Below are 23,151 nucleotides of genomic sequence, written 5' to 3' on the forward strand. Positions count from 1 at the left end.
ATCCCTAAGTTGTATTGGACTTCATCTTGATTTTTAAATCATTATTTTTGATAGTTATGAAGCTAAATAAGCTCATTGTTCGAGTATAAAAGCATTAGCATACAAATATACATTCAGGAAAGGTTCATTTAATATATGAGGTGCACTCAAGGTACACGGTCGATATATCGCTAGGGGGTGACACGACATATCACTATGTTGGAAGTACGCCTGTGTCAGCCGTATATCGTCAAAAAGTTGGTAGACGCTATCTAAGGCTAGGGGTCATGGCTTTCCTAAAATTTTTGGAATGTCGTTTTTTTCATTCCGTTTTAGTCAACGGGACTCGGTGTTCGTTGGCAACAAAATGTGAATCATGAGCCATACTCAACATAATTGTATAATGAATTGTCAAGGTTAGTACATCTATTCATTAATTGTGTATTTGTGTTATCTTTTATATGAATTTTCCAAACTTTCAATTTTACCCGCATATACCTGAACACGTGCCAAAAAAAAACTTTAGATTAAGTGATGTTTCATGCCAAAATAATGTTATCATTGTGTTTATTAGTATCAAATTATGTTACATAACAAAATTCAAGCCAAAATTACCCTAAACACTCTTCCATGCGGGGTTGCAATTTTCATTGACACTAGCAGCAAAAAGTCGGCGAAATGTCGCCGTGTTGGTGGTGTCGCTAGCCACCGTGAATCTTAAAACGAGATCTCGAAATGGGTGGACTTCTTGAATGATGACGAATTGAGTAGCCACTTTGTCTCAGGCAAGGATAGAGCTACTTAAGGCTAGGGGTCATGGTTTTCCTGGAATTTTTTGAATGTCGTTTTTTTCATTTATAATTTTTGAAATTATCTTTTAGTCCTTTTTTTTATGTGTGAAATATTAGCTCTCGCGTTCCCTCTTCTATTTTTTGAAACTTCCAACTATTCTTCTTGATTTTTAAAAATTTCCCCTGGCCTCTTAACCCACTTCAAACTAAGCATTGTATAACCATCAACTTATTCAGAAACAATCTCAGAACATCTATATTTAATAAATTATAACTTCCATGTGCATTTGTACATATAATACTACCAGTGCCCTAAAAAATTATATTAAGATATTTTAATCAATTATGGGCCAGACTAGGCAAAGGCCCAATAGAATAAAAGTGGCATGATTAGCCCGGAAAGCCCAAGCCCAACATTTTCTGTGAAACCCTGACCCGAAAGTATATCTATCTAGAAATAAAAATCGTATCGTCGTTAGGTTTAACTTTGAGTTCAAGCTGAGAAGTCTCTTCTTTACCTCTGGCCGCCGTTTGCGAGGGAAGCTGTAGCAAAGATGGTGAAGGGGCGCCAAGGAGAGCGAGTCAGGTATTCTTCATTCTGTGTTTGCTGCCATTTCTGTTCTTCAAACGATATACGTTGTTCATTTGTCTCTTTAGGGTTACAGGATTTGTATGTATGTTCTCACGTTTGTTTGTTATTTGATTTTGATCCAGACTCTATGTCAGGGGAACCATCCTTGGATACAAGAGGTAATGTTCTTGCTGCTTTCAATGTTATTCAAACTTTGCTCTTTGTTCATTTGTCACTTCAGGGTTTGAAGGGTGTTGTTGTTTTCAAACTTTGCTGTTTGTTCATTTGTCTCTTTAGGGTTTGAAGGGTGTTGTTGTTGTGTCTTTTTATTTTTTTTTTTTTAGTTCGCTTTTCCGTTAAGAGCTCAATTACAATAAAAGAATGAAGAATATACATAGCAGTGAATCAGAACGAAAAAAATAGCTGTTATTTTGAATAACAGCAACAAATAACTAATATACCTTAACAGTCAAACCTGAATCTTGGTCTCCCTGTAGCATCATTAACAAGTTCCTTCATAATTATTGCTGGCCATCGCTCAAGTTGCAATGATGCCCTACTCTTACCTGCTGATTTTGCAAAGAAAATCTACTTTCACGAAAGCAATGTGATATCTTCCATTGAACCCCTTTCAAATATAGATATACATCCCCTCCATCTTTGCAAAACAAACCAAGGCATTTCCTCTTTATGAGTTTGATTCAACTGCTATGGTTTTATGGTTCATTTGTATGTTCTGTGTTTTGTGGTGTTATTTGATTTTGATTCGGATTGTATTTGATATCCTGAAATGTTTCATGTATTTAGTCTGATTTGAGTTAATGTTCATGTTGATGGCATAGGGCCAAGTCAAACCAGTACCCAAACACTTCTCTAATTCAGATAGAAGGGGTTAACACCAAGGAAGAAGTTGACTGGTACCGTGGCAAGCGCATGGCATACGTTTACAAGGCCAAGGTTAAGAAAAATGGATCACATTACCGATGTATCTACGGAAAGGTAATAAGGCCACACGGAAACAGTGGAGTCGTCTGTGCCCAGTTCAAATCCAACTTACCTCCCAAGTCCATGGTATGCCTCAGTTTATTTTCTTCTCCATTTTATTACATTTTCAAAATTTCCCTTCAAGTTTAGATTTCATTAGTTTCAAGTTAATGTTCTTTTTGTCCTCTGCATCTGCAATGTAGGGATCGAGGGTTAGGGTTTTCATGTACCCAAGCAATATATAAGGTAATGGTTCCTTGGTATCTTCTGTTTATTTACTCAGTTAACCAATTATGGTTGCATTTATTAATGGTCAGTGATGCATTTCTCATCTCTAGATTGGATGTGTTTTAGTTTAGTTAAGGATATTGGAGATTATTCTAGGACTTTAATCAGGTTTATTTTCATTTTATACCTAGGGATGGGAACTTATTTGCTGATTTCTTGATAATAAGGGGGCTTGCAAGCTTTCTTTGTCTAGGTCGTGGTGGGGTGTCCCATCTCTTTTCATGGTTGATATGTCTCTGTTGTTCTCCAGGTCTCCTGGGTTGAACTCTTTTATTTAATATATGGTTTCATAATTTTGACAGTAAAAAAAGAGATGCATTTCTCATTGTCCCATACCTGAGAGGCCCTTTTAGTTTTTTCAGTCGAACTTTAATTGATATTAGAAAGCTATCCAAGGCAAAATGCTTGGAAGCAGCAATTGAAGAAGAGTCTACAATGCAAGGAGGTGGAAACAGCGACCAGAATTCTGCTAACTTGAGGATTTTTGCACCTTTTGCAAGAAAATCAGCAACAAGATTTTCCTCTCTATTGATATAATACACAATCTATAAACAAAAACACCTCTTTGAATTTCCTAATCTCTTCCATTGGACCTTTTTTAAATTTTTTTTATTTATTTGGTAATTTAGGTTATGGTTTCTGGTGGCTGCTTCCTCAAAATTTTCTGTTAATTGTACAATGTTAGGAACATTCTGATTGCAGTTAATAGGTCTCTGGTATCTGAAGCTCGTGTTTGTGGGCATAGTTCTAAGAATTATATTTGCATCATGTGTAGAGTAATTACAGATTACGGAAACAGGTCCCTTGTATCCCTAGCACAGAAGCCCCTTCAAGTCGATTCTGACTTGCCATCTCTATTTGATTGCGTATGACTTCTTATTAAGCAGCGGGGTTGCATATGTTTTATTGTTTATGCTCAACTTGACTCATCAGACCACCAGGGACAGGCTACTTTACTTGCATAGCTATGGCATGCATGTGTTGGATGCTGTTGCTCAACCCATGGTATATTTTAGGAAGATATGATAATGCTAACCTCTTTATGTTTTCAGAAATTTTTATGTTGCCATTGGACATAGTTGTACAGACCCTGATCTGTTTATCAGTGTTTTGCACCTATTTTTTTGGGTGTTCTAACAAGTCGTTTCTTTTGTTATTTTCCCCAGTACTGCTTTGGCATGTGAAGGTGGCTGTTGCGGATAATAGAGGGGGTATAGGTTTTGGACTACACCTTCCTGGAGCTAGGTTTTAAAATTTTCTTGTATTCAGGATCTACAATAGTCTGGTTGATGAATTGAACAGTTTTTTCTTACTGTTTTCATCTACATTTTTTTTATGAGATTATTCACATACACCCATTTGCATATCCCAATTTTCATAATGGGTTTCAAGTCTATCTATTTCTTTTTAATATATATATATATGTGGAAAGTGAATAATTCATCATATACATGAGTAGGAGTGCGTTGCCGATTTAGGGCTTCACCTGATGCAATTTGTGTGGCACAAATCCTCCGAAAAATATTTAGTTTTGGGTCCTTTGTGTAGTCCCCAAATTGCATGAGTTTTACCTAAAAGAATAAAATAGAATTGGACCATGAACCAGGCCCAATACATTTACAATCCTTTGATACATATAAATGATACAAGATCGATAGAAATGTAATTGGAGATGCTAAATAGTGAAAAGCTGATGATGATCTGTAATTTATTGATAGTTTTAAGACAGGATATTCAAAAGTGGGTTATTTCAACTACATCTGTTGAGATATCAGTTGAAAAACCCTTGCAAAGAATGAAACTTTATTAGAAGGAATTTGGCTTCCTTCTCAAAGAACCATCTTTAATGGCCGGATCATCTCGTTATCTTCGTGGTCCAAGATCTGCAGAAATTAGGGGAGGGAAAAGAAAAACAACTTCAATTAAATGATTTAGGGAGAGAAATGGATATCCTCTAATTGGAGAAACTTACATGACAATGGTAGACATATCCAGGAGCAGCAGTAACGTTGAATGGATAGTTTGAATTCGTCTCCACCAAATTAAACTTGACAACCACAGTAGTTTGAAACCCAGAAGCAATCTTGACTACATTTTTCCATGTCTTCTCATAGTTGGGAATGGTTAGCAATCTCCCAATTGCATGGGCTTTCACGTTACAAGCAATTGCATCGTTCTTTGCTGCCATGCAGTTGGTGAATTGGGTGAGGTTCACCAGTGCTTGAGTCTTGATTGCTTGGAATGTGGCCAAATGTATGTGTAATGGGTGATTATCTGGGGTCAGGTTTATCACCTGCCATACCTCGGTGGTGCCGGATTTCGGGGTTTCCGTTGCCGGATCCATGTATTTTTTCCCATTAACATAGAGATGGGTCGGGTTTCCGGTGTTGCTATCATACTCATAGAACACAATATACCTAGTCTTCACTGAACCTTTTGTTGTTGCCAATGGATAGTTCACCAGGCTTGTTGGGATCTTCGAGTTGTCGGCGCAGCTCGGGTTACCCGGTGCAATAATGAACTTCATGACGTTTCCGGTTAGGTTATCGGCTGCGGTGCCGGAAGGGAATGGATAAGGTGCACTATTGGTTAAGATTGATTCATTGGTGGTAGAAGTTGAAAAGTCAACTATAACATCAGAGGTCTCAGCCGGGGCTAAGAGTATAGTCTGTGTTTGAACTGGGTAGTTCAGGTAGGAAGCATCAGATGCTACTTGGACGAATGGGAGACCATTGGATAAAGAGAAGCTAAAGTATCGGGCATTAGAGGCATTGATGATCCGAAACCGATACTTTCTTCTTTGAACCTTAAGATATGGCCAAGCCTTACCGTTAACTATAATGGCATTACCAAAATATTCGGGTTGCCATTGTGGGTGAATGGTCGGGTTATCACCCGTTGAGTTAATGTAAATGGATCCATTCCTGAAGAAGTTCCTGTCAAAGACCATTAGGATCCGATCAAACTCGGGTCCGGATGGGAGATTCAAAGGTTTTTCTACTTTAGGATCAGAAATAATGTATGGACCAAGCAGACCCGCTAGAAGGTTGACACGTGTTAATCCGAGTGCGTGATCGTGATACCATAGGTCACCGGCAGCTTGGACATTCGGGTATGTATAGGTTGCTTGGGTCCAGGCGGATCCGGTATCTCGAAAACCCGAAGTGAACCAGGCAAGCGGGTTACCGTCTGATTGTGGTGGGTGGACCCCACCATGCAGATGGACGACCGTTGGAACTCCGCCGTTTTTCGGGATGGCGGTAGTGACCGTTGGATCCCATGAGAAGATGTGTTTCTGAGGTAGACAGTTTTTCCAAGTCACTGATGTCGGAATCCCTTTATGGGCCTGGATTACTGGCCCAGGGACGGTAGCCTTTTTGGCTGATGGGCCGTATGCAAAGACTGTCGTTAGTGGTAAATCACGGTGGAATTTCTGAAAGGAAAACAGCAAAAAGTTATGGTGGGAATGGGTGCACAACATGAAGAAGAACACAAGCAAAATGCATATGATAATCGTAAGAAATATTTCGTGGTTTGGCAAGATTGCTTATGTTTATCCGAGAGAAAGAATTTCACCATTTCCTAATGATAAGGACAAAATAAATAGCCAATTGGGTTCAACCATGGTTGGGACAAGGATAGATCATGATCGGCAGGTTCAACCATGGTTGGGACGGGGTTCAACCACGGATGGGTCAAGGATCCCGGTGAGGACCGGTTCAAGGGTCGAACCAGTAAGTAATGTAAGCATGAAGAAACCTGACGAAAACTTGTTCCAATTACAAATACAGCAGAACTCTCATTATGTGGACCAACAAAATACAACCCAAACCCAACAAGTTATTGATGATTTAAACATGCAAGAGAGATAATAAGGGGAAGAATCTATATACCCATTTCTTCATGAACATGCCTATGGTGAGATGCCCAGGTGCTGGTGAGCCGTGATGCTTTGAATAGCCAAAAAGCATTGGAATTTGTGGGAGTTCATCAGCAAACCTTGTCAGAGAAGCAGCTACTTGCTGAAGGGTTGCTCCAGTAACAGGTGTTGTTGCAGCCATTGATACTGATATGGAAATGGTCAGAATTAACTGTAGAAGGACTAGTAACAATTTCATCGTTCCCATTCTTTTAGTATTGATGTCTCTGTAATCAAAAAACAAAGCAAGTCAACTCAGTTGTATAATATGGTAGCATTGAAGTGAATTATAATTCTTCTGTTTGAGAAAGTGGTGGTGGGATATATTTTATCTGCTACTGTTTGTAGTGCTCCGAAATCAAGAGTAATGCTAGCTCAAGCCAAGTGTGAATATTCATTGAAAGGTTCATAAAGGGTTTCTAAAGTGAATTAAGAAGAGAATGGTGGTGGTGGGGAAGTAGAAGTAACAGACCTTTGAGATGAAGAGTATTCAGAGAAAGAGAAGATGAGATAACGAGTGTGGTTAAAACAAGAACGATCGTGAAGAAGTGGAAGATCACATCACTGTATAAATAGTGAATTGATACTTTTTTTCTTCTTTTTTTTTAAATGGGAGTTACTAGCAAGCAACTGCCCTAGTGATTCTTCCACCTTCCATTTACATTCATAAGAATAGACTCCTTAATATAACTAGGTAATGTTTGCAACATCATCATCAATAGCATATAAAAGCATCAAAAGTTATATTTTCGCTTTTCATGTAGATGAGATGGTCATTTCACTAACTTCAATAACGAGTATGATAAGATGCTTCGAGACAAAGTTCTTTTCGATTTATTTTAACAAAGTTATCAGCATCAAGGTATAACATTTTTAAGTGGGTGGTCGAAGGTCCCATATCATGCTTCTATTTTCGCTTCTCTTCCTTTTCTATGCAGCATGAGGCATCCCTCTTCTTTCTCTCGGTGGAGGAGTGGTTGTGTGTGGACCTCTGGACCTAAGAGTCCATTATTACACTGGAATGATCAAGATTCTGGGTTCACAAGCACACCTTCAACAATATCAGTTTGAATGCTTTAAGGAATTCCATCAAGATATCAAATTCACTTATAGGTTTGATATGAAAAGAGCAATGAAGGTCTTTGATGCTTTCCCACTTTCTGTTTGTTTATTCCTAAAATAAGGAAGAATTTAGAATGTTAAGGATCCCACTTCTGATTTTCTGCACTTTGAAATCGCAGAATTAATAGTTTGAAGATTCAGACCTAAAAACAAATCTATCAGGAATTCAAAGATTTATTGACCAGCAAATGGTAGGTCAGTACCCACTACTACTGGATTGCAGAATTGCTTCGATTCATGCCTTGCTTCTGTTATTAAGTCTGTGTGGATTTCTGACTTGGATGCCATTAGGAATTTAGTGACATTTTATTTATAAGCTTTACTTGTATACTTGGTTACCAAAAAAAAAAAAAAAAATTTGTTGGTATACTTTAGTTTTCCTATCCAAATTTAGATTTTCTATTCTAATAGGTAGAGATCTGTCCTTCACTCACATTTTTTTATTACATATTTGAAGGAAGGTCTATTGGAAGCTCAACTTTAATTTTTCTTGTCGATTCAGAGCTAAGCCCCCTTCTTGAAGTGAAGTCCAGGTCCTCTCTGCCTGGATAGGCCATCCACCCATTCCCTTGCCCTTTGGGTGAACGGAGAGGATTTAGACTCCTTAAAATGTGGTTGAAAGGTGTGATCGAGGGGCGTTGAGACCTTTACTCGTCAGGGTAGAAGATCCAAATTCTTTCTATCTATGACTTAAGCTCATCCATGCTTATAAGATAGAATCACCATAACACTTGCTATGTGTTGCTAATCTTGCATGTAGAGTTGATCCATATTTGCTCAACATAACCTTTCAGATGTAGTTATATCCATACAGAAAGGCCTCTTATAAAAAAACCTCCCCCAAAAAAATTTAAATTATTTTTTTGCAATGTCCTTAATAGATGCTTGGACAAATTTAATGGTTGAGATATCTAAAGAGTGTTATGGAGAATGAATTAATCCACCAAATTTGAACTTCAATGAAGCCCAACATTGCAACCATGCAAACTGCCAAACGACAGCTCATCTAATTAATTAGACCACAAGTAATTAAGGACATTATTGTTGTTCCTTATATATTACAAATTAGAAAAATTTAAGCTTCAAACTCTGCTCAATCGAGTAGTACTGTTTGGTGTTTTTATTTTTATTTATATTTTTTATCAAAAAAAAATTCATTTAAATAGAAGATATGGATTATGAATTGCATAAACACCACGAGATGAAATATAACAAAATTGTCTTTATGTATCAATACATAGAGGTAATGCTTTCTGAGGTAGGGGATGATTGAACTCAATAACGACCCTACAAACATTGTCATTAACACGACATTCCACATAAAATAGAAGTTGTAGATACACCAGGGAACAACATCCTATAGTAAAAACATAATGCATGTACCAAACACCATAAAATAACCTTTCACTCAAACATTTCATCGAACATCTATTGATAGAAATCGTAGGAGTTGGGGCATTCATAGGCTGGGGATAGAAGTTCAAAGATTCTAAATTTTGGCACTTGGAATTGTCATGAATGCGTCAATTTACAGATATACACTTAATCCAAACGATTGAAGTAAAATTTGATATTCAAAGCATTTAATTTGAGTTGACATGAGACTGATATTGATTAGGTTATATATTACTTATTACCAACTCAATAACAGGTGGAGATTTTTCCAACCACAAAAATAAAAATCCAAGTAGCTACATTTTCTTTATTTATTTTTTCTTTTCTTTTTTATAATATCCTCCCATATTTTTCAAAGTGACTTTCTTAGCAAAACAGATCCCAAATTTTTTTTTGGGGTTAGGAATTGACTCTGAAAATTAATGGCATGAATGGGAGAAGAGGGAGGACGATTTGTGATATAAGCTCTTCCCATGCACGCACCAAACTCAACTTGCATTTAAAAAATTCCAAAATTTTCTTTATTTATCCATAGCGTTTGAAATATTTCATGATACATCATTTCCAACTTCAATAAATCGAAAATTCACAAAAACTATAGTCTATATTTGTTTAAATAAAGCAATAGTTAATTGAGGTGTAAAAATTTTATTAACCGTAAAAACACAGCACAAGAGCTCCTAAGGGACGAGCACTCAGCTCAACAAACATTAAAAATGACTGAACTAGCTTCAAAGGTTTTGGTTTTTTTAATTATCTTCCTCTTCACTGACCAGCTTCAGAGGTCGTATCATCTCATTATCTTCATGGTCCAAAATCTGCAGAAACAGAAACAAAAGAGCATATATTCAAGTCACAGATTTTATTTGTTTAGAGTTTAAGAGAATTATAAGGAACCCAGAAGATGAATGGAGAGAAGCTTACATGACAATGATAAACATATCCAGGTTCAGCAGTTGCATCAAAAGGATATGTTGTATTGGTTTCCACCAGATTAAACTTGACAACCACTGTAGTTTGATATCCAGGCTCTATCTTTCCTACATTCTTCCATGTCTTCTCACTGTTTGGAATGGTTAGCAATTGTCCAATTGCATAATCTGTTACGTTGCATGCAATTGCATCATTCTTTGTTGTCATGCAATTTGTGAACGTAGTGAGATTTACCAGTTGTTGAACCTTGATTGCTTGGAAGGTGGCCAAGTGTATGTGCAATGGGTGATTATCTGGTGTCAGGTTGATCACTTGCCACACCTCAGTGGTACCGGATTTCGGGGTTTCTGTTACCGGATCCGATAAGCTTTTCCCGTTAATATAGAGATGGGTCGGGTTTCCGGTATTGCTATTATACTCATAGAACACAATATACCTAGTCTTCACTGCACCTTCAGTTGTTGCCATGGGATAATCCACAAGACTAGTTGGGATCTTCGAGTTGTCCGGGCGGGTTGTGTTACCCGATGCAATGACGAACTTCATGACGTTTCCGTTCAATTGATCCACCGGGTTGCCCGTCGGGTACGGGTATGGTGCACTATTGGTTAAGATACATTGATTGGTTTGAGAAGATGAGAAGTCAACTACAACATCGGCAATCTCAGATGGGGCTAGGAGAATGCTCTGAGTCTGAGCCGGCGAGTTGAGATATGATGCATCAGATCCTATTTGGACGAATGGGATGCCATTAGACAATGAGAAGTTAAAGTATCGAGCATTGGATGCATTGATGATTCTAAAACGATACTTCCTTCGTTGGACACTAAGATATGGCCAAGCTTTCCCATTAACTATAATGGCAACACCAAAATATTCTGGTTGCCATTGTGGGTGAATGGAAGGGTTATCTCCAGTTGAGTTTATGTAAATGGAGCCATTCTTAAAGAAGCTTCGATCAAAGATCATTAAGTGCTGATCAAACTCTGACCCGGATGGGAGGTTCAATGGGTTTTCTGTCTTCGGGTCTCGAATTACATATGGTGCAATCAGACCCGCTAAGAGGTTAATACGGGTTAACCCTAGTGCATGATCATGGTACCATAGGTTTCCAGCAGCTTGGACATTCGGGTATGTGTACTTTGCTTGGGTCCAAGAAGATCCGGTTTCATTGAAGTTGGAGGTGAACCAGGCAAATGGGTTGCCATCGTCTTGTGGTGGGTGAACACCACCATGGAGATGAACAACCGTTGGAACTCCACCATTTTTAGGGATAGCAGTGGTGATAGTTGGGTCCCATGAAAAGATGTGGCTTTGAGGGAGGTGATTCTCCCACGTCACTGATGTTGATACCCCTTTCATGGCCTCGATCACTGGTCCAGGTACTGTGGCTTCCTCTTTCGATGTACCATATGCAAAGACTGATGTTTGAGGTAAATCACGGTGGAATTTCTGCATGAACATGGAGAAATTCAATCTGTAAGTAGTTGATCATTGATGCATACAGAACAACTACTGTTTTCTTTAAATGAAACCTAGCTAGAATATATAGGAATAAGGGAGGAAGAATTTATATACCCAAGTCTTTTCGAACATGCCTATGGTGACATTTCCTGGTACCAATGATCCATGTTGCACTGAATAACCAAAAAGCTTTGGAATTTGTGGGAGTTCATCAACATACATCTGCAAAGAAGCTGCAACTTGCTGAAGGGTTGCTGCGGTCACCGGAGCTGGTGCTGCAGTTGGTGTTACTGGGGTAACTGCTTCACCACATATCAGCATTAAAAGCAGTACAAAGATTGGCAAAAATCTGATATTCCCCATTCTTGTGGTATTGATTCGTCTGTAAACAGAAAACAAAGAAAACAAGTCAGTTTATAGAATGGAAGATCAAGTCACTGAATTGGGTTGAGTTGCACTCTTGTTTACTATCAAACTGACCTTTGAGGATTAAAAAATTCAGACACAGAAAGAGAGAGAGAGAGAGAGAGAGAGAGAGAGAGAGAGAGAGACTGGATAAGAGAAGGCGTGTGGTGAGCACAAGCTTGTTGATAAATTGCCCATCCTACTCACCTATATATAAGAGGGCATGGCTTACATGTTGACCTTAGTGCATGCAAAGTCACCTACTTCAGATCATCCACAACCGTGTAGCGAGTTATAAATTGGCTGCTTAAGCAATATGGTCGATTTTTGTTGAAGTCATCAAACCAATAGGAACTTTAATTAAAAAAATGTTGTTGGATTGAAGCTGCACCAGATGATTCCTTCCTTAATAATTGTGGACAGCTGGGGTCAGCACAATCAAATCATCAACACTGGAAAATTAACGATAGAAATCTAGGGTTAGAACTTGTATCTCTGTCTTCTCTTTCTGCTGCGGCTTTGATTCTTCTTTATGTGGGTTCGGGAGTGGTTGTGTGTGGACAGAAGGTAGAGGGGTTTGGTATATTAGGGTGACATGATCCAAGTGCTCATTGATCCACACGAAGAAAAAGGGTTCGTAAAGGTTAACAGACAATATTGTTTAGGGCCTTTTCAGTCTGAATTCACTTATAGGAGTTCTCTAGGCCTTGTCAATTTGAATTCGATCACTTACTAGGAGTTCTAAGAATTAGAGAAATTAAGGCCGTTTGATGCTTTTCACATGTAACTTAAAACCCAAAGGTTGTTTTAGGTTAGGTAAAACAAATAAGAAAAAGATGGAAAAGAAGAGTTTCTTTTCCCTTTCCTTTCCCCTGTTAATAGAAATGGAGTCCCACCTTGGCTGTTTTGCACTTTGAAGCCTCAGAATTCAACATGGAAGCTTCTAATAGTGGTATGTTTAGTTATGTGTTGAAAAATCATATATCCTCATATTTAAAAATATCAACGTGTATTATATAATGTAGTTAAGCCCACGATTGTCTATGTTACATGCATCTAAGGATAGGTTTTATGTAATTAGATTTAGCCCTTGAAATGTAAAATCTCTTAGATCAAGAGGATCTATGTCATGAAAGGAAAAAAATATCACAACCACATAAGGATGTTTGATTAATTGAGGAAAATACAAGCACTTTCAACTTGCATGCTTGCTTGGAGGTAGTATATATGCAACATCCAAAAGTTAAAATGAGAGCTTTGTCGAGAGTATTATGTCATGTATTCTATTAGATGAGAATTCTCTCCAATTCTAGGGGGAGGGATAAGAGTTTAGAGTTGACATAAATGGCATGTCAGATCTATTGATTAGAGTGAATTTGGTAGTCCATCTTTGAAGATTGCACCCAAACTAGACATGACTACCCGTGGTGTTAAAGATAAGGGATGTTTCTAAGCTGCGTTTGACATAGTGGTGCTTGTGGTACCCAATGTTGGATGGATATGCCATTGGATGCTTGTGGCCCAATGTTGCGTTGACATGGCTTGTGCCTGTGGGAGCCATGGGAAAAGAGCATGTGTAGATTAATATACCAACTTAAGTGAAATAAATTAGTTCTTCTGTGATTTGAACCAAACCATTCTTTTGTGCGGCTAAGCTTTAATGGAGTCCATGTGGTGTCCATTCAATGCTGGATACCGTAGGCACCACCATGTCAAAGGCACTAGCCTAGCAAGACCTAAAGATAAGCTTCCCAATAATTTTGCTAGGCTAATGTTGTTAATGTGGAGGTGCCTGTGGTGCCCAATGTTGGATGGTTGTCACCTAGTTTTCATTAAATATCGAGCAGTACAAAACATCATGTGCACATATATCCAACTTAAGTGGGAAAAAAAATCGGTTTTTCTTTGAAATGAACATAAAAATGTTTCGAGCGGTTAGACCTAATGAAGATTAGGTGGCGAGCATCTAACCCTGGGCACCACAGGCAGCACCTCGTCAATGGCACTAGCCTAGCAAGCCCCTCCAAATAGGGTCACTAATGTCGGAACCTCTGAAAGTAGTCATCACCCAATGGCATTCTCGATCGAAGGGGAGGGGACGACAATTTAGATGGCAGATGAAGTTCAGTTGTATCCGTCATGTTACCACTACATATTTTCGTATTCTTCCTGCAAACAGTGGGTGGTATAGACTCTTAACTCTTTGTATTCTTCTTCACATTGAATCATCCAGACTCTTTGTTTGGGATTGATAGGTAGTTGCCTTGCTGAGTCTGTGATCTTTGTTTGAAATGAAAAAACTGGTTCTGGCTATTTACACTGCATGAACGGTTCAACACGTTATTGATGTCATTGTATCAGGAAAATTCGACCTTTTGCCAAATCTTTCACTTTTGGAATTAATTTCCCTGGTTTCAAAGGCAAGAAACCTCTCTGTATACGATGACGTAACCTGAAAGAACACCAACTAAGGTATCTACTTCACATATCAATGTTAACGCGTAAAAGTTCAGACCTAATCATCCCATTTAACTCAAACCAAATCTCAGTATAACACTTTGAGATATGTAACCTTCTTTGGTTCCTTCTTGTTTAATTTAGAATGTTATCAATCTTTTAAAAGACGGATACGAAATGCACACACTGTTTGACATAGAACTGAAGCAATAGGAACGATTATCACCCATACATGCTCATTACGAGTTTGGCTGTCTGTATACAATTCTTCAATTCTTGGCTTTGTTCATATAAATTCCTCAACTCTATATAGAGATATGAGTAGATTCATCTCTCTCACTCTCTCCTTTTGTTTTGTTTTTCTTTTTGACTTATTGTCGATCGATCTCACCAACTTCTGTAGGTGGGGAATGAATGGTTAGAGAGAGACGAGTTGCCGTTTTGGACTCTCCCTCTATAAGTCGTGGAAGCATATCATATGAAGGGGACCCCATCAATATCAACTTCCTTGGCTGACAAGCTAGCAACGAAAGCCTAGAAGCTTCAATGTTTTAAGACTTGAACATTGAAGCTTCAATTAGAGTGTAGGTATTATATAGAACAAAAGCCCCAATCAATGCATCTAGATCCTCTTCGTCCGGGTGCATGGTGCAACCAACTTTTCCTCTCATAGTCCACTTAACGCAGCCCACCCATGTCAGGTGGGCTATGAGAGGAAAAAGTTGAGAGCACCGTGCACCCGCGTGGAGGAAATCCAAATTCCAATCACATAGGACTCGATATGGAGGTAGAATTGTAGGATATTTGTGAAGGAACGAACGTGGCAATTAGAGAGGGGTTTATATTTATATCGGTGGAGTCTGACTCTCACAAAGCAATTACTGTCCCGAAGCCTAATGCCCAAGTCTATGCCCAAGTCTAAGGGAAGGTGTCTAGCTTGAACCACGATAAGTAGAGAGAAGATGGTGGTGCAGTCACCATTATAAGCAATATCAACTCACGCCTCTTAGTAAAGAAGTCACGAGAGTCAACTTTCTCGTGGGCATATGCATGTATAAAAGTTCCCTTGATCCAAAAAACAAAAACTGACTTGGTAAACGTAGGTAGGTGGGCACCCTATATATAAATAAACCACTTGAGAATGCTTTATAGGGGTTTATAGTGATCTTCCGACTTGTTTTTTTTCGTTTTTCATTTCCATTTAAGAAAGTAGCAAATAAAACACCTCGTCACTAATAATATAAACATATCGTAATCGACAAAACCTTTTTATTTTTTATACTTTGTAAATCATATCATCCTATTGACCGAAAAATTAAAAGAAAAGGGAATTTCAGCTCTCCCAAAGTTACACTCTAAAATTAAAAACACCTCAAGTCGTTAGAAAATCACAGTTCAAGTGCTAAACTAAACAAGTTAAATATTTCAAAGTGATGAAAATAACTTAAAAAAAAAAAAAAAATCTATATTGACTAGTGTTTTCATCTCTTTTATTGTGCACGACTTCTGCATATCTTATTCATAAATCCTCACAAATTTTAGGAGATATACATTACCGTAAGTATTTTTAAACTTAAGATGTAAGGATAATATTAGTAATGGATACTTTAAAAGCTAAAGATGTTAGTGTTGAAAGGTCTTTTTCATAAATGGAATAACTCAAGAGGTGACATTAATATTAAAAAAAAACTAAGAGGTGACTATGAAATTTGTTCAAAGAAATCATATTATCCTCAAAATATTGACTTCCATATATATTAAAAAAGAAGGGAAAAGAGGGGCAGCGAAGCACGACTGGTTTTTTTTTTTTGGTACAAAGGGGTTTTAATAAGCGGGGGATGGGGATATTAATATGCCCCAGCAGAGTTGAACCGACGACCACTTCACTAAGAGGTGTTGGTTTCAACCACGAAAACACCTCTGCGTTGGCAGAATGACTGAGCTTTAGTCTTGCACATCAACCGTTTTGTGAATTTCAGGACTGTTGTTGTATGTGAGATTTTTGTCAAGATAAAAAATCTCGACCGTCAATTCTCAATTCAACAGCCTTCCAAAACTCGTAACACCGTCTTGCGTAGAACTGAAGCAAGGTCTGAAGAAGAATATTGAACTAAGTTAATAACTGGCACTATCTCGTCAAAGATTTCAAAGTTACTTAATTATTGATAATATAACCAGAGGTATTTGATAAAATGGATCGAAAGCTCATAATGTAGAAAGTGGGATCCAATTAGTTTATGATATTAATTGTTCCAAATTCCAAACTTATACATCATTACATGAGATGAAAAGAAGACTTAGTATCCAAATCACAAATTTTCAAACTATTGACTTCCATAACATTTTCTGAGAGCTTTTAAATATTGCTATATGGTGAAGGCTTCTTGACCTGAAATCTTACAACTTAAATCATTGGCAAAGAGGGAGAAAATGACTTTTGATATAAGCTATTGTCATGTAACAAAGACACCTTGCTGCTTGCACATTCTCATTAAGAAAATAACACAAATATCAATGGATATATTATTTGATGTAGAACGTGTAATCCACCTAGTGTACAACAATAATTAAACCCAAAATAGAAATTTATAGAATACATAAGTTGAAACTTAACAGCTAGGTTTGGCTTTCTAATTTCCTCTTCAATTAACCAGCTTTAATGGTCGTATCATTTCATTATCTTCATGGTCCAAAATCTGCAAAAATGAGAAACAAGAGAACATATGTTAAACCAGAGAATTGGTTCTTTCAGAATTATAACCAAGAAGATGAACAGAGAAGCAGATAATAGCTTACATGACAATGGTAAACGTATCCAGGTTCAGCAGTGACATCAAATGGAAATGTTGAATTGTCTTCCACCATATTAAACTTGACAATAGTAGTGGTTTGATATCCAGGTTTGATCTTCACTACGTTCTTCCATGTCTTCTCATAATCAGGAATGGTGAAAAGTTGCCCAGTTGCATAATCTGTTACGTTGCATGCAATTGCATCGTTCTTTGCTGCCATGCAATCGCTGAACGTAGAGACATTCACCAGTTCTTGCACCTTGATTGCTTGAAATGTGGCCAAGTGTATGTGCAATGGGTGATTATCTGGTGTCAGGTTGATCACATGCCACACCTCAGTGGTACCGGATTTCGGGGTTTCCGTAACGGTTTCCGAGAAGTTTTTTCCATTAATGTAGAGATGGGTCGGGTCTCCGGTATTGCTATCGTACTCGTACTTCACTATATACCTCGTCTGCGCTGCACCGTCGGTGGTTGCTACCGGATAATTCACCAGACTCGTCGGTATCGTAGAGTTATCGGATGGATTACCCGATTCGATGACGAACTTCATGACGTTTCCGTTCAATTGGTCCACCGGGTCGCCCGACGGGTATGGGTATACTGCACTATTGGTTAAGATAGACTGATTGGTTTTGGAAGAGGAGAAATCAACTACAACATCGGCAATCTCAGATGGGGCTAGGAGAATAGTCTGTGTCTGGACTGGTGAGTTGAGGTATGATGAATCAGATCCTATTTGGACGAATGGGATGCCATTGGATAATGAGAAGTTAAAATATCGAGCGTTGGATGTGTTGATGATTCTAAAACGGTACTTCCTTCGTTGGACCGTAAGATATGGCCAGGCTTTGCCGTTAACTATAATGGCATCACCAAAATATTCGGGTTGCCATTGTGGGTGAATGGACGGGTTATCTCCGGTTGAGTTTATGTAAATGGATCCATTCTTGAGAAAGCTCCGATCCATGACCACCAAGTGCCGATCAAATTTTGACCCGCATGGGAGGTTCAATGGGTCTTCAACAGTTGGGTCACGGAGGACGTAAGGCCCAATCAGGCCTGCTAAGAGGTTGACACGTGTTAACCCTAGTGCATGATCATGGTACCATAGGTTACCAGCAGCTTGGACATTCGGGTATGTGTAGGTAGCTTGGCTCCAAGCGGATCCGGATTCGGTGAAATTGGAGGTGAACCAGGCAAGTGGGTTTCCATCGTCTTGTGGTGGGTGGACCCCACCATGGAGATGGACAACCGTAGGGACCCCACCATTTTTAGGGATGGCAGTGGTGATGGTTGGATCCCATGGAAAGATGTGGTTTTGAGGGAGGTGATTCTCCCACGTCACTGATGTTGATACCCCTTTCACGGCCTCGATCACTGGTCCAGGTACTGTTGCTGCAGCTGCCGATACACCATATGCGAAGACTGTCGTTTGAGGTAAATCACGGTGGAATTTCTGCATGAACATGAACATTAGATGCTAAAGAAAAGAGATGATTAATTTCTCTAGTAGAAATAGAAGAGGAAGAAATTACATACCCATTTCTTCTGAAACATGCCGATGGTGAGATTTCCTGGTACAGGTGAGCCATGGTGCATTGAATAACCAGAGAGCTTTGGAATTTGTGGGAGAACATCAACATACATTTGCAGAGAAGCAGCCACTTGCTGAAGGGTTGCATCAGTCACCGGAGCTGGTGCTGCAGTTGGTGTTACTGGGTTGGCTGCTCCGGCACAGAACAGGATGATTAACAACAAATGGATTGGTGAGAATCTCATAGAGTTCTCCATTGTTGTATTGAGTTGTCTGATAACAGACGAAGAAAGAAAAACAAGTAAAACCCAGGAACTTGTGTGGAAGAGAAGTGCAATATAGTTGTTCTTGAGTTGCACCCTTGTTTCCTATCAAAATGACCTCCGAGCACCAAACTATCCAGAGATAGTGAAAGAATTGATGAGAGAGGCGTGTGCTGACCACAAGAATGATGATGAATTGGCTCCAACTTACCCCATATATAATAGAACAAATGAGCAATGGCTTACACGTTGAGCTGACCACACGCGAAGTTTCCAATATTGGCTGCCTACGCAATATGGTTGGTACTTGGTTTTCAGTTGAAGTAAGCCCGCCAATAGGAACTTCAAAACAGCAAAAATAGAAGAGTTGATGGAATGCACCTGCACCAGATCTCCCTCCATTGTGAACAATGTATAGAAATATATGTCTAACTAATTCAAATCTCCGCAGCTAGCTAAGGTCAGAGCAGATTAATCAATCACTGATATTGGAAGGCTTTGACATGTTAAGGTCGCCTAACTTTAAGAATATTTTATTAAAATCCACTTAATTTTCAGGTTCAGTGGGAATTCACTAATCAAGGATTTCCATGAATTGAAGAAATTAAGGGTCTTTCATGCTTTTCCATTACCAATTCTGGTCTATTGCTTATACCTTAATGGGATTTTTGGGTTAGGTAAAATTAGGAAGAAAATTTAGAGGGGCAAACGAGTTCCAATTCTGCTGTTCTGGACCAGATTGAAACCTAGAAATCTCTGCCAAAAAGAAAAAAAACAACAGACGTAACCCAGATGTGCATTCACATATATATTTGCATTGATATATATGGTTTCTTAAAGCCTAGCTATTCAGCTATTACTTGATGCCATAGACAAACTTACTAAGAGTTAAATCAATGGTTACTCTCTTTTTTCCTCTAGATAGAATCTATTGCTAAGGATATGAATTCAGCATCCAAAGGTTTCCAAGCATTGACATTTTTTTTTGTGTAGCGATCCAATTTAGTTACAACAGAGCTTATTGATATTGCTGTTGTTGTTATGTCGTTGTTGTATTTCTTTTTGTGTAAGTTGAGTTTGGATCATTCTGACTACATTTGAATTCAGCTTGGCAAATGAGACGGTTTGAGTTATCAGCAGTAACAGTTCTGAAATATAGTTAAAAGGCCAAAGCACTTGATGTGTTGAATGAGTATTTTAATTTTATATATTTACATGAGGTTCCACACCATATTTGTAAGTAGTGAGGTAGTTTCTCTGAAAAAACTATGAGAGTTGCATCAGAAATTCCAACACATATAACTTAATTCTACAGAGATAGTGATCAATGTCTCATTTCACTACTTTATAACTTAACATGCATTTATTTCTTATAAAAAACTACAAACATTTATGTGATTGCTATATATCATTTCTATTTTTTTAATATATATTCTTGTATTTTTTTTCAAAAAACTTAGAAGAGAGAGATTGTTTTGTTTCCTTCTTCTGTCGTGTTTTTTCTTCACATTCAATCGTCACAAACCTTAATTTGTATTCCTTAGCTTTTTGACCGGGTGAGCAAATCTTATGATTCTTGTTTAATTTGAAATAAAAGCCAGCTGATTCTAGCTATAAACTTATACAAATTGCATGCTACGTACGATTCTAGACGTCATTGAAAACGTCAAATGAAGACTATTACATATATTGTTAATTCTTTAATCTAGAAGGTAATTAAATTTACAAAAAAAAATCGTACCGTTCGGTGGTTGGAAGGGATCCCAATCAAATCTAAAATTCTTGCTTTCATTAATAATAATTCTTCAAGATGAACTGAGGAAGGTGTGTGAGGAGCACAAGAACTGTTATGGATTTGCTCTTCAAATTACCTTATAATTATTAGAAAAATGGTTTTCGTGATTATCTGGCCATAGTGATCTATTTCAATCCCAGAGCCGTGTGGTGAGAAAAATAGGGCTGCCCAAGCAATCAGGTTGGAGTCTAAGTTGAATTTGTCTAATAAATTTGGAAATAGTTTGAATCATTTAATGAGTGTAGACCTTGGCAAGGTTCAGTGCATGGAATCAATATAGTAAACAAAATAAAGAATTAAGCACTTGGAAATTCGTTTAGGATTATATAGGTATCCTGATAAATCATCTTCTAAATTCTGGGATGTTGCTTTGATTTCTTCCTCTAATTATGCGAGCATATGATTTTTATTTCTTAGAAAGTACGTTTATTTTATCCATGTGATATATGTTAATTTATAATGAGATTTTTTTCTCTCTGTGATCGTAGTTGAGAGATGTACCTTTTATATTAAAAAATGAGGACTATTACATATATTATTAATTCATTCATCTACAAGTTAATTAAATTAAAAAAAAAAATTCACCGTGGTTGGAAGGGTTCCCAATTAAATCTAAAATTCTTGTTTTCATTCTATATATTATTGTAATATTTTTCTTGAAATAATTTCAGATGAAAACACTATGATGGGGACCCTCAAAGTCAAATTTGCATTCCCAACTAGGGGTGCCAGTTTGGCCTTGAAGGCCCTGATCCCCCTAAGTCCCCCTAAGTCTGAATAGGGCTTGGGCTCAAGATTTTGGCTCTGAGGGTCAGGTCTAAGATTACTCTTTGGCATGCTGGGTCTATCCTGATCCATTCTTGATTTTTTGCCCTAACCCTGGACCTCATTTTGGCCCTAATCAAACCATAATTTTGTCCGCAATGCTTGAACTCAATGATTTAGAAACATGGACAAGGATAGGGCCAATCAAAGCCATGGCCAAGTATATGGTCAATAAGGGCCAAGTATAGGGCCAATCAGGGTTAGGGACATGGCCAATCAGACCAAAACCAAAGACAGGGCCAATCATGGCTAAAGATAGGGCCAAAGATAGGGCGAATGGGTTTGGTTTGGCCCTGTAGGGCTTAGGGTTTAGGGTTAGGAACAATAATCCTTGACCTTGAATTAGGGTCATGGAGGGAATAGACTTAGATTATAATATATAGGGTTAGACTTGAAATTGCAAAAATACGACGAAGCTCGACCTGTTGCAGCCTATTCACCAACATAATGACGTACAAGAAAACAAAAAAAAAGCTTCTAATTCTACACGTGCAATATCAGCACCTTAATCATAATAGAGGAGGTCATCCTTAATCATTGCATCTATTTTTTATTATAAAAATTATTGCATCTGATTCATCACTTTTATCTGTTCTTCATATTTCCTTTTCCTTTACTCTTCATATTTTCTTTTTAACCAATTCATAAGCATTTGACAGAATAAAAATGATTTCACTAAGTTTAGAGTTTCAAAGTTCAAAAAAGTTAGTTGAAAAGAGACAAGAAAAACTATAAAAAAAAGGCTGAAGCCTCTGACGAGAGCAAGAGAAATACACCACCTCAGACGGAAAGAATTATTTTTTTTTGGGATTTGGTGGAAGGTCTTCATAACTAATTTCTATATATATTTGCTTTTGCCCAAGAAACCAAATGCATCGTGTTTCCATTATGTTTATACGTAGAAACATGAAAAAAAGAGAGTGAAGTAATGCTTTAGCTTTAGTAGTAATTGTTCATGTTGCATGTGATAATAAACCATTACTTGAAGCAATTTTTTTTATTCTATAATAAAGAATTGTTTCCTTATCAGTTTTTCAAGGTAGAAAAAGTATAGAAAAATGATGTATGAAACAAAGAAAATGCTAATTGAAAATTTTAGGTTGTTTCGCAAAACTTTTACATGCTAACATGGGAAGACCACGAAAACTAACACAGAGATGTTGTTTAGATGAATTTTTTAGATTCATTAGAGATTGAATGACACTTCCAAGTATTTCTTTTGAATTTTATAAAACATACGACTTCAAACATGCAAAAGAAAGCCTAAGTAATGGTTTTAGATTGAATGATACGTTTAAGTAATTTTCTATTCTATTAATGTAATTTTCTATTCCATTGCGTAGTAGGGGGGGGGGGGGGGGGGCCCCCCCACCCCCCCCCCCTTTTTTTAAAAAAAAAATGATACTTCAGATGAACTGAGGAAGGTTTGTGAAGAGCACAAGAACTGTTATGGATTTGCTCTTCAAATTTCCCTATAATTATTAGAAAAATGGTTTTCATGTTTATCTGTTCAAAGTAATCTATTTCAATCCCAGAGCCGCGTGTGGTGCGAAAAAAATGGGCTGCCCAAGCAATCCGGTTGGAGTCAAGTTGAATTTGTCTAATAAAAGGAACTAGTTTGAATCATTTAA

At 37.8% G+C, this 23,151-nt stretch overlaps 4 protein-coding genes across 4 annotated transcripts; 1 reads left to right on the forward strand and 3 right to left on the reverse strand.

The window, feature by feature from the left end:
• The first annotated feature begins 1,230 nt into the window (after positions 1 to 1,230).
• LOC149001158 (large ribosomal subunit protein eL33y-like) lies at positions 1,231 to 4,003 on the forward strand. The gene is made up of 5 exons (XM_089140040.1): positions 1,231 to 1,356; positions 1,485 to 1,520; positions 2,184 to 2,412; positions 2,529 to 2,571; positions 3,780 to 4,003. Exons 1-4 carry the CDS (start codon positions 1,325 to 1,327, stop codon positions 2,568 to 2,570), a joined length of 339 nt encoding a protein of 112 aa, XP_088996166.1. The 5' UTR covers positions 1,231 to 1,324; the 3' UTR covers position 2,571; positions 3,780 to 4,003.
• A 403-nt stretch (positions 4,004 to 4,406) lies between these two features.
• LOC149001159 (multicopper oxidase LPR1 homolog 1-like) lies at positions 4,407 to 7,146 on the reverse strand. The gene is made up of 4 exons (XM_089140038.1): positions 7,005 to 7,146; positions 6,507 to 6,759; positions 4,586 to 6,046; positions 4,407 to 4,496 (listed from the first exon to the last, which is right to left on the reverse strand). The coding sequence occupies exons 2-4, from the start codon at positions 6,738 to 6,740 to the stop codon at positions 4,443 to 4,445; spliced, it is 1,749 nt and encodes a 582-aa protein (XP_088996164.1). The 5' UTR covers positions 6,741 to 6,759; positions 7,005 to 7,146; the 3' UTR covers positions 4,407 to 4,442.
• Positions 7,147 to 9,753: 2,607 nt separating this feature from the next.
• LOC149001160 (multicopper oxidase LPR1 homolog 1-like) lies at positions 9,754 to 11,947 on the reverse strand. The gene is made up of 4 exons (XM_089140545.1): positions 11,927 to 11,947; positions 11,561 to 11,828; positions 9,974 to 11,434; positions 9,754 to 9,867 (listed from the first exon to the last, which is right to left on the reverse strand). The coding sequence occupies exons 2-4, from the start codon at positions 11,807 to 11,809 to the stop codon at positions 9,799 to 9,801; spliced, it is 1,779 nt and encodes a 592-aa protein (XP_088996671.1). The 5' UTR covers positions 11,810 to 11,828; positions 11,927 to 11,947; the 3' UTR covers positions 9,754 to 9,798.
• A 4,723-nt stretch (positions 11,948 to 16,670) lies between these two features.
• Positions 16,671 to 19,072, reverse strand: LOC149001161 (multicopper oxidase LPR1 homolog 1-like). The gene is made up of 3 exons (XM_089140546.1): positions 18,643 to 19,072; positions 17,105 to 18,559; positions 16,671 to 17,004 (listed from the first exon to the last, which is right to left on the reverse strand). The coding sequence occupies exons 1-3, from the start codon at positions 18,892 to 18,894 to the stop codon at positions 16,951 to 16,953; spliced, it is 1,761 nt and encodes a 586-aa protein (XP_088996672.1). The 5' UTR covers positions 18,895 to 19,072; the 3' UTR covers positions 16,671 to 16,950.
• Positions 19,073 to 23,151: the final 4,079 nt, after the last annotated feature.

This window comes from Hakea prostrata, chromosome 11 (assembly GCF_041222555.1).
Source record: "Hakea prostrata isolate BN-2017 chromosome 11, UWA_Hpros_2, whole genome shotgun sequence".
In the NCBI taxonomy this organism is placed as follows: domain Eukaryota; kingdom Viridiplantae; phylum Streptophyta; class Magnoliopsida; order Proteales; family Proteaceae; genus Hakea; species Hakea prostrata.